Source organism: Saccopteryx leptura, chromosome 4 (assembly GCF_036850995.1).
Source record: "Saccopteryx leptura isolate mSacLep1 chromosome 4, mSacLep1_pri_phased_curated, whole genome shotgun sequence".
Classification (NCBI taxonomy): domain Eukaryota; kingdom Metazoa; phylum Chordata; class Mammalia; order Chiroptera; family Emballonuridae; genus Saccopteryx; species Saccopteryx leptura.
In genome coordinates this window covers 46061387-46072699 of record NC_089506.1, presented here as the reverse complement: position 1 = coordinate 46072699, position 11313 = coordinate 46061387, and the positions used below count along the sequence as shown (strand labels likewise).

At 40.7% G+C, this 11313-nt stretch overlaps 1 protein-coding gene across 2 annotated transcripts; it reads right to left on the bottom strand.

Moving 5' to 3' along the window:
* Positions 1–321: 321 nt before the first annotated feature.
* TEX30 (testis expressed 30) lies at positions 322–8112 on the bottom strand. Of its 2 annotated transcripts, XM_066383591.1 has the most exons (6): positions 8012–8112; positions 4545–4618; positions 3848–4078; positions 2639–2690; positions 1487–1692; positions 324–826 (listed from the first exon to the last, which is right to left on the bottom strand). In XM_066383591.1, the coding sequence occupies exons 2-6, from the start codon at positions 4557–4559 to the stop codon at positions 653–655; spliced, it is 678 nt and encodes a 225-aa protein (XP_066239688.1). In that variant the 5' UTR covers positions 4560–4618; positions 8012–8112; the 3' UTR covers positions 324–652. The 2 variants fall into 2 exon arrangements, with proteins under 2 accessions (XP_066239689.1, XP_066239688.1); XM_066383592.1 differs by lacking the exon at positions 4545–4618 and having other exon boundaries at positions 322–826; positions 8012–8106.
* Positions 8113–11313: the final 3201 nt, after the last annotated feature.

The following is an 11313-nucleotide window of genomic DNA, read 5'->3' as shown; positions in this document are numbered from 1 at the left end:
GAGTTTGTGGAGTTCAGGAACTTTGTGTAGTCCATGTTTCCTGGAGTACTATGTAAGAAAAAGATACGGCTAAAATGTTGACAGGGCCTACTGTGGAGAGACTTGAATTAAGGACTTTAAACTTAACAGTCATCTTTGGAGATCTCCCAGGTGTTTGAGTTGGAAATGTCAACTGATCTACTAAAGCAAAAAGACAATAAATTAGGAAAATCAACTACTGCAATTATACAGATGAGAATTGTTGAGGGCCTGAATTAGTGACTAGATTTACTATAGTAAAATAAGTGTTGTTTTCCTTTTTGTAAAGATGACACTCCTCTGCAAAATTACTTTCTCAGTTGCACAGAAATAAGACAAAAGGTCCACTGTAACAAAATTCAACTGTTTAATTTTTTCAAACTTAACTATATTAATAAAAATAAATTATATTTAAACCATCTTCAATATTTGTGCATCATCTTTATAGAACTATGCTTTCAAAAGACATTTTGTAAAAGACATCAATATCACAAAACAGGTTTTAAAAATGGGGAAACATTAAAGAACATTAAATTAGTCAAAAATATACCTCATAATGCTGAGTTATGCCTTTTTTTTTTATCAAATTAACTGCATTTGTATTCAAAATAACATGGCTTTTAACTAAAGACAATTATTTCTTGTCCATTTCAGTGATTTCCTGGATCCAAAACAAAATTTGTGTATTTATCTCTTTGAAAACATCATTTGTTGACCGTCCTTTCACTGCCATGGAATGATTTGCCTTCTCAATCCAGTGAATTTTATTAGGAGCTTGCATTTTCTGTGTGACTTTCTCCAACAAGTTCTAAAGGAAAAAAGAAGAGGACACTAGGCTAATCCTCTTTTTGTGTCTAATAAAAATTCTCTCCCAACCCACATATACTAGCATCCACTCACTAAATACTCATTCAATATATACTTTACAAGCAACTTTTGAGGCAATGAAATGTGCTAGGAAATGTCTACCAAAGTGGCAGGCAGTTCGCATCTCTCAGAAACAGAACAGATCAAGCATTTATTACTGATGATAAAAATTAAGTAAATTGGAGAAAAATATTCTAAAAATATTTTTCCCAAGGAAATTACATGCTGTAGAAAATATACTAATATTTACTAATGTGTACAAGTTAACTTTTTCTCGAGTCGATTTTCTAAAATATTGAAGAACCTGCTTCAATGTTGAAATGATAAACCAAAATGTACAGTCTAGTTAGTAATCCCCAAATCACATGATTCAAATCAATCTTTCATTTCCCAAGTAAAAGTTACATTTACCAATTGTCTCTCCAGGGAGATTAATTTTGTCATTATTTTAGGTTCTCCAAAGCAATAGGACAACTAAGGCACAAAACTAGCATTAGTCAATTCAGCATCTCTTTAAAGAGACTGAATGCCACAGATAATACATGGTTTCTATTTGTCTTTCTTTCTGTCTCATTCACACAAATATCAAGTTGTAATTCACCTTTTCACACATTTCATCTGCTGAGCCTGACACAAATAGTACAGGATCTTTTAAACGAAAGAGATCTTCATCTCTAAGTTTATGCTGCTGCTTTGGAAGGTGCAGTGGATAAGAAATACAAATGAGACCACGAACAAAATTATCAGCATCAGCTGACTCCGTATGACACAGTACAGAAGCAGCTGCTCTTGAGCCCATTGAACGACCTAAAATCAATTAAAATTAATTTCAGTGTGAAGTATAAACATTTACATAAAGTGGGGACAATGTGGCAAATTAGATTTTATTTACTGTTCATTCATATTTGTGTATTAACAAATTAATTCCAAAAAGTGTCAATTAACAGTCGCAATACCTATGATAGACACCAATAGACTATGAAGAGCTAAAAACTAATCATAAGTCTATTTTTTTTAGCAAGTGAGAAAGAGAGGGAGAGAAACAGACAGGTAGAAACAGACAGGCAGACAGGAAACAGAGAGATAAAAAGATGAGAAGCATCAACTCATACTTGCGGTACTTTAGTTCTTCATTGATTGCTTCTCTTATATGTCTTGACCAGGGGGCTCCAGCCGAGTCAGTGACCCTTTGTGCTCAAGCCAGCGACCTAGGGCTTCAAACTAGCGACCTTGGGCTTCAAGCCAGCCACCTTTGGGCTCAAGCCAGCGACTACGGGATCATGTCTAAGATCCTGTGCTTCAGCCCACAACCATGTGCTCAAGCTGGTGAGCCTGTGCTCAAGCCAGATGAGCCTGTGCTCAAGCCTGTGACCTAAGGGTTTTGAACCTGGGTCCTCAGCATCCCAGGTCAACACTCTATCCACTCCACCACCACCAGTCAGGCCTAAATAAAATTTATTAAAAAAAGAAATTCTTTTTTTGAAGAACTGTGAGGACAATCCTCATGAAGGAATCATTTGAGAGAAGGTGAACCAGATACATAAAAAAGGAGAAATCTTTGGGTTACAATACATAAATATGAAGTTTAAATTTGTTTTAAATATATAAAGTACTTTGATATTATACAAGGAAGCAACTTACCAAAACAAAAAAAAAATTCTTAGATTAGCTTTTTGTCATCAATTTTAATTCTCAATTTCTGTATTATTAGTAGTAGATTTAAAAACAAGTATTCACAAGTATTTTAACTTACCTCCAAGGAAAACACCTGCAAGTTTGTATTCTCCAGAGTTCTTGAGGTAACTCTAAAAAAAAAAAATTAACAAAAAAATGATCAATTCTTCTCCTGTAAAATATTCCACTGGGAAATCAACATGTATTTCTCATCATTACTGAAGTATATATGTAAAATCTTTGCACAGACAACCACAAAATCTTGAGCTTCTTTTTGAAAGAGTTAACCAGTTTTTTGTGCTTCTAGTGATCTCTGCACTGTCAGATCATATGTTCGGTAATACAGGCAAATATGAGTAAGCAAAAAACAAAACCAAACAAACAAAAAAAACACTTCATCGCCCTGGCCGGTTGGCTCAGTGGTAGAGCATAGGCCTGGCGTGCGAGAGTCCCGGGTTCGATTCCCGGCCAGGGCACACAGGAGAAGCGCCTATCTGCTTCTCCACCCCTCCCCCTCTCCTTCCTCTCTGTCTCTCTCTTCCCCTCCCACAGCCAAGGCTCCATTGGAGCAAAGATGGCCCGGGCGCTGGGGATGGCTCCTTGGCCTCTGCCCCAGGTGCTAGAGTGGCTCTGGTCGCGGCAGAGCGACGCCCCGGAGGGGCAGAGCATCGCCCCCTGGTGGGCGTGCCGGGTGGATCCCCGTCCGGCGCATGCGGGAGTCTGTCTGACTGTCTCTCCCCGTTTCCAGCTTCAGAAAAGTACAAAAACAACAACAAAAAAAAACACTTCATCAGCCTAAAAAATCAAATACTAAAATATTTTAAAATTATATTTAAAAAATGGCCAGTTAAAGCTGACAACTAATACAAAATTTCATAGTAATACTAATATCTAAGTTAAAGCTCTGAAAAAATTAGCAAGTTTAATATAATTTGGATTAAAAGAAATTTCAAATTTACTTTATCCAGGGATTTTACAATTTCTAAATAACATATTAAGAAAACCATGCCGTATTTATACATTCATAGCATGGTAAGCAAAATATCCAGAACTATATTCTAAAGGTATATAATTCCATTAAGAAAATTATATAAGTAGCTTCCTTGACAATATCATGGAGAACCATTTATGAGTACTCATCTCCATGGAAACTTCATGTACTGCTGAGTTTCTTAAAATACTCATTAAAAGACATTTAAATTAAATCAAATGATAACAAAATTTGTCTTAAATTTATTAATTTTAAAACAGAATTCTGTTATAAGTAAATATAAAGAAATTTTCTTACCAAAACTGACTTATATGCCTTGATTCTATGTACAATATTAAGGCCTTTACAGGTAAATCTCAGGCAAAAAACACCATGAGATGCAAGATGGGTTGCCAGTGACATCAAATGAGGAAGATTCATGTCTCCGGATGCTCCATGTGTAAGAATTATTCCATATGTTAAGCTCTGGTTAGGTACCAAACAAACAGCATCTAGTACTTTATTTCCAAAAGGTATTTTTAATTTAACCTAGAATTCAAAAGAATATAGGTATCAAAAATTACTTCCTTTCTTATTCAAACAACTGAATAACTGTTCTGTAAGTCCCATGATTCAAATTATAGCCTCTGAATAAAAAGCAATGATGTTAATATCTAATAGTTAAGTACTTACAATGTGTCAGGTACGATTAAGTTTTTTTATATTCACTAACTCATTTAAACCTCCCTAATAATAATATGAGGCAAATACTATTATTATTATTTCGATTTTACAGATGAGGAAACTGAGGCACAGTAGGTCAAGTAACGTGCCCAAGATGATGTCACTAGCTGTATTCAAACTTAAGCAGTCTGCTTCAAAGTCCTTACTCTTAATCACTAATGTTATACTGTTTCTCACAATACAAGAAGAAAATTACTTTGGAGCCATATGACTACAAAAAATAAAATAATAGGAACCCTGATGATGCAGAACATATGAAAATATATATTACCTCTGTATGACTCATTTTCACTGTTGAATAACAAACTTAAAGTGCATTACATCTGAGAAGCAAAGGACAGCTCCCTGAAAAGAAGATTCTGCTGTGAAAGGTGGGTTGGCAGACATGGATATGATACAAGAACTATGAATGAACACATTCAATAGCAGAAATAAACACATTTAGAACTATTTCTCTAGGAATCCTTACATATACATTATTTAATTATTTTCAAGGTTCCTATAGGCACTCAGAGTAAGTTATTGGGCCAGGGTGTGGGGCTGACAAGTGTCATATAATATAAAACCAATGTGATAATATGGAAGCCTTAAGAAAATTCCTATCAAAACAGGGTGCTGTATGTTAGTGTGCGTGCGCACACACACACACACACACACATCCCAGGCATCCTTATTCTCAACTATCTTTAATCTAATTTCACAGCATCTTTCTACTAACCCATTGCCTTCATTATTTTTGTTCTCAACTCTTCCTCTCACCATGCAATTGCTGTATACACCGACACCTTTCTTTACGTGACTGCAGTCTCCCAATAGGAAGAGTGTATCTTTACCCAATTGACTGGGTTTGGCTATGGGACTCGCTTTAATTAATGGAACATATGTAGACATTTCAATGTGCCGCTTACAGTTAAGTGTTGGTGGTATAGTGGTGAGCAAAGGTGCCTTCCAATGTGCCACTTATAAGCAGAGGAGGGGTAAATTTCCAGAAGCCCTCTTAACTTGCACATTCAGCCATGAGAAAAGCATGCTCCGGGTACTTTTGTCTTTTCAGCCTGGGCCCCAGAATGAAGACACATGGAACAGATCTGAACCCAAAACTAAAGCCTGGAGTGCAGCCTTGTCTAGCTAAGATTTAATCCACTGAATAATCACAAAATATTGACCTGAACCACCAAGAGCATGAATTGTAAGCCACTGAGATTTTGCAGCATTTCTTCCTATTAGAGATCTTTCTTTGTTCAGGATGTTATCAACATCAGGAACTCCATTATTCATCTATTTTTCCCAATTAACATTTAAAAAAATTCATTGGATAATATGGTTCAAAGCTCAAAAGATAACCAAAAACATATGTGAAAAGTCTCTTTCATTCCACTGTTTTGCCACCCAGATGTCTTCTCCAAAGACACCGATGTTATTATCCCTTTCTTACACAGCTTGCCACGCAGGTATTCTATATGTACACATATCCTTCTCCTTTTTAGAACTGATACCTTTCTTTGACCCCTCCCACACTTAACATATATCTTGGTAATTACTCTTTTCTTTATATAATGTGTTTCTTTCATTTTTTTTTATGGCTGTAGAATAATACTCCAAGCAACAGTCAAACATAACTTATTTCACCAACTATCAATGAACATTGAAACTGTTTCCAATCTTCTGCAAAAACAGTATTGCAATGAGTGGCATTATACTTATATTGCTTTCACTTATGTGTAGACATATCTATAAGATAAATTCCTGGGAGAGCAACTGCTGTGTCAAAGGGAATATTCATTTGCTATTGTTTTTAAAATATACGTTTCATTTCTGCATGGGTAACATATGCACATGGTACAAAATTTTAAAAGGACAAAAATGTATATGGTTAAGTCTCTTTACAGTCTTTCTCCTCAACCAAGTTCCTTTTCCTTCCCATAAGCAACCCTGTGATCAATATAGTATTTCCCCTTTGATGTGTAAGTGTGCAAAGAACTCTTATTTGAGCCTGACGGTATTAGTCTGACTGCAAAAGTTCTGGGATTTGAATGCAAGGAGGAGGACTTCAGCCTTCAGTGTCCCTCTTTTAATAAATGTAGCCCCATAATTAACTGTGTCTGGGGCCCTCTGTTTTACATTCTCAAGAGAATAGCCTACAGTCTTTTAATGCAAAAAGGAAGTCATCCAATAGTGTGAAATGGAGAGGACCTAGATCAGTGTTTTTTAACTACCTGTCTGCAGAACTGTCCTGTCTGCCAGGAATTTAGTGTATGAAGATTGATTTTAGTTGAATTCGCTTATGCCCAGGGTGATTTCTGCCTTAGCAGTCCCTGAAATAATTCTCCTAATTTCACTGGTCCCCAAGTGTAAAAAGGTTGAAAAACTATTGATCTAGATATCTAATTACTTCATAAATGGATTTCAACCAAATCATCTTAATTTTAAGCCCCCCACAACCATTCTCTGCACAATTACCTTCACTGCCAGTTACCAAGGTGCCCAGTGCTGCCAGCTTCTGTGCAATCTGAAGATTCTGTGATTTACATAGAATTGCTCCACAGTATTCCCTGCTGCTGGTATAGAAATAAGCTACCATTTGCTAAAACACCTGCTTTCTAGTACCCAGTATTTTATCGCTTTTTTCCCCCTTTCCTTTCCTCTCCATCCTTGTGGGTTTTTCTTAAAAAACAAAACAAAACAAAAAAATCCCTTCACTGCATTGTAGTGAGATTTCAAGGGGGAGTAGAATTAGATGCTTGTATTTAATCTGCTTTCTTAACCCAGAGTGCTCTACAATTCAACAACCTGAGCTTTTGTTTGTTTTCAATAACACTCTCCTCCATTCCAGTAGATGGACAATCTGTTCTTCACAGCTGGTGGACACGTTTCTGGGCTGCTTCGGAAACACTGAACTGTCCCCGGGATAAAAGCTCACCACACCTGGTCGAGACAGCCCAGGTTATAATAATCTCCGGCTCTGGATTCCCATAGGGCAGGGTTTAAAACCTGGCTCGGCCTCACGATCTTCACCCGCAAATGGAGCAGACACCCCAACTTCGTAGAGAGGCTGCCATGAGTTGAAAACCTCTGTGCTGTATTTAGTGGTGTCCCCACATTGTCAGCATTCAAGAGTGATTTTTACGACTCCTTTTATATACTACTCAGAATGCAATACGCGGTCACATCTTATGACGAAGGATCAAAAATCCGCCACCACTGTGCCTTTGGACGGGGACAAGGTTGGTGCATTATCTACCAGGTCTCCGGCAGTGCGCTGTTAGGAGGCACACAGGGGCGGCGGGAGGTCCGGCCTCCGCTGGGGGCGGGGGCGGCAGCCTGGCGGGGTCCCCGGAGCTCGGGAGCCAGAGGCGCCTCCAACGGCCTCTTCACGGGCGCCCCGCGCACGCGACGGGGCTGGGCGGCCGCTGCGAGGACCCGGGGCGGCCCCTCCGAGCTCGGAGGCTGCTTCCAGCTCCGGCCGGTGGCCGCTTCGGGTGACCCGGGCCGGACCCATTCCGCTCTGCCCGCCCGCACGCCTCCTACACTCGGCCTCCTAGTCGGCAGGGCAGACGACGCCTCGGCGGCCGGTGCCCGTCGGCACGGAACTTAAACCGAACGCCTCGGAGAGCCGACCAACGGCTCCCGAGGGGCGAGAGCCCCGAGTCCGAGGAGCTTCAGGCGGGGCCGCCAGGCACGCTAACACTCCCTTGAGAGACTGTCCCCGCCTGGTACCGTCGCCGCCGCCGCACTTACCGGGGAACGGAAAGTGGCCAGGCGTACCCAGCCGCCCTTACTCGCTTCACAGAGCAAACTAGCACGCTCGAGGGCACCGTCTCGCCGCAACCGCCAGAGCGTGCCGCTACGGAGCATGCGCACACAGGCCCCGCCCCTGAGCGCGCGAGCCGGCGCGCGGGGCACGCTGGGGGCGGGAGTTTTCCCGCCGTTGCCAGTTGGGCACACGCGGGCGGCTTACGAGTAACATCCTCGTCTTACTGCCAACTGTTTCTACTCTGAGTCCTTCCCCATCCCAGCCACTCCATTATAACGGTCACGCAGGTAAAAAAATGTGGGGTCAATTCTGATTCTCTTTCCCAGAATTAGTCCATCTTGTTGGTTCATGCAAATATATATGGAATCCAGCCATTTCTCATACAGGCTAATAATTCCAAGTCCTGAGTGGGATCAACGTGGAATTAAGAAAATAGGTTTAAAGAGAAAAAAAGATTGGCTCCAGAGGACTCTGCACCGCTAAAGATAGCTTGCAGAAGGTGAGGGGTCCCAGCCTGCCTTATTATATAGCCATATGCAAATAAGGAAGTCTCCAATACAAAGTCACACATCTCCAAGGCAACCCAAGAATTCGCCCAAGTGCAGAAACCCTCCACCCTGCATAACTGAAATCAACCAACATCAAAACAAACAAGGGCTGAGAGGAAGGGCATGTAAGTTGCTCTAGCATCTTATGAAAGCAAGTGAAATGCGGGGGTGGGGGGTGTGGGGGGTGTGAATGCAAATACTCAGCTTCTTAGTCAATATGGAGGTGGTGGTGAGAAATTAGCCTTTAGTTAAGCTTCGAACTACAAGAGCTTTGCTACTTGTAGGGTCTCCCACACCCCATGAAGGCAGGGTGTTAAATTTTTTGTTTGTTTTTTGTGAGAGACAGAGAAAGGGACAGAGAGGGACAGACAGGGAGAGACAGGAAAAGAGACAGATGAGAAGCACCAATTCTTTGTTGCAGGTCCTTAGTTATTCATTGATTGCTTTCTCAATTGTGCCTTGACAGGGGTAATTGGGGGGGGGGGGGCTACAGCAGAGCAGGTGACCCCTTGCTCAAGCCAGCGACCTTGGGTTCAAGCTGATGAGCTCAAACCAGATGAGCCCGATCAAGCCAGTGTCCTCGGGGTTTTGAACCTGGGTCCTCTGTGTCCCAGTCAGACAGACGCTCTATCCACTGTGCCACCACTTGCTTAGGTATCATTACTTGTGTGTGTGTGTGTGTGTGTGTGTGTGTGTGTGTGTGTGTGTGTCAGACAGACAGAGAGAGAGAGACAGGGACAGGGACAGACAGACAGGAAGGGAGAGAGATGAGAAGCATACATTTTTTGTTGCGGCACCTTAGTTGTTCATTGATTGCTTTCTCATATGTGCCTTGACTGGGGGACTACAGTAGAGCGAGTGACCCCTTCCTCAAGCCAGTAACCTTGGGCTCAAGCTGGTGAGCCTTGCTCAAACCAGATTAACCGGTGTTCAAGCTGGCGACCTTGGTGTTTCGAACCTGGGTCCTCCACTTCCCTGTCTGACTCTCTGAATGAATGAATCTTCCCCAAGACTAGTATGTTTGCTGACTGCCCTCTTTTCTACCACAGAACATGTAAGGAAATAAAATTCAGAAAACCACTTGTCATTTATCTCAAGCAGTTTTCTGAATTTCAAGTCTTAATGAGCATTTCTTGACTCTTAATTTTCTAGCTATAGTTTTTTAAAAAAACTTCATTTACGTGATATAAAATCCACTCCAAGAGTTCAATTCAATGATTTTCAGCAAATTTACAACCAACTGCACTGGAGGCTGGGGTATTCTTGCTAAAAGGACTTAGCATAGTTCTTGCTGAAACTCGATTTTATAACAGGGGTCAGGAACCTATGGCTCATGAGCCAGATGTGGCTTTTGATGGCTGCATCTGGCTCGCAGACAAATCTTTTTTTTTTCCTTTTAATTTTTTATCTTATTTATTCATTTTAGAGAGGAGAGAGAGAGACGGAGAGAAGAGAGACAGGGGAGAGGAGCTGGAAGCATCAACTCCCATATGTGCCTTGACCAGGCAAGCCCAGGGTTTCGAACCGGCGACCTCAGCATTTCCAGGTCGACGCTTTATCCACTGCGCCACCACAGGTCAGGCCAGACAAATCTTTAATAAAAAAAAATAATAATGTTAAAAATATAAAACATTCTCATGTATTACAATCCATTCATTTCCTACCGCTCATGTTCATGCGGGTGGCTGGAGCCAATCACAGCTGTCCTCCGGGACAACACCAAATTTTTATTGGATAATGTGTAACGTACACGGGTCATTGTATGGCTCTCACGGAATTACATTTTAAAATATGTGTTATTCATGGCTCCCTCAGCCAAAAAAGTTCCCGACCTCTGTTTTATAAGGAAGTGCATTGATGGGCCTAGAAGTTTCACGAGTCTGACTAAAGTTTGTCAAGCAAATAATCTTTCTTAGTGGTTACATGGGTGTTTTCTTATAATTATTTTAAGCTAAAGATACATGTTATATTTATGTATAAAGATGCAACACAAGTAAAATTTCTCACAGACTAACTGCAAGGTAGATGAAAGGGCACCTATTAGGTAAAGGAATTTGTAAATCATATTATGGTTCAGTTTCAGTATTTCTAGTTCCTTTTAATTCACTTAATCACAATTCAAAGTGATTTTCATTCATTTATCCATTCGATATTTATTGAGCTTGTCTAGTTGCAGGTATTTTATTAAATATAAGAAAGCATGGTCTTTGTAATCATGTTGTTTAAAATCTGGTAAGGGAAAGAGACAACCAGTTAGATCACTACCACAGCAAGGTAAATGTAATGGTACAGTATGCATAGGGGTGGTTTCTGAAATGAGCCCTGCAGTCCATCTAAGTCAGAGGAAGAAGAGAGGGTCATGGCATTCCGGACCAAGGGCAGCATGCATAAGCAAAGTAAGAAACAAGACATTGAAAGAATGGTAAGAGACTAGTTTTGCTGAGCTACAGAGTACATAATAAGGAAGTGGTGAGAGATTTGGTTAAAGATGCAGGCAGAGACAAGATCATGAAAGGCTCTGTAGGATGTATTTGTTAGAATTAGGCTTGGCTGTGAGTTACTGAAATCCAAAATAATAGTGTAAACAAGACAGAGGTTTATTGCTTTGTCATGTAAACCACGTGTCTGGGTAGGTGGTGGCTACTGTGATGCTGCACACTGAGCCCAGGACCCAGACTCCCTCTCTTGTTACTGCTCTGTGATCCAAACACAGTCAATAATTAGCATAACACAGGCCA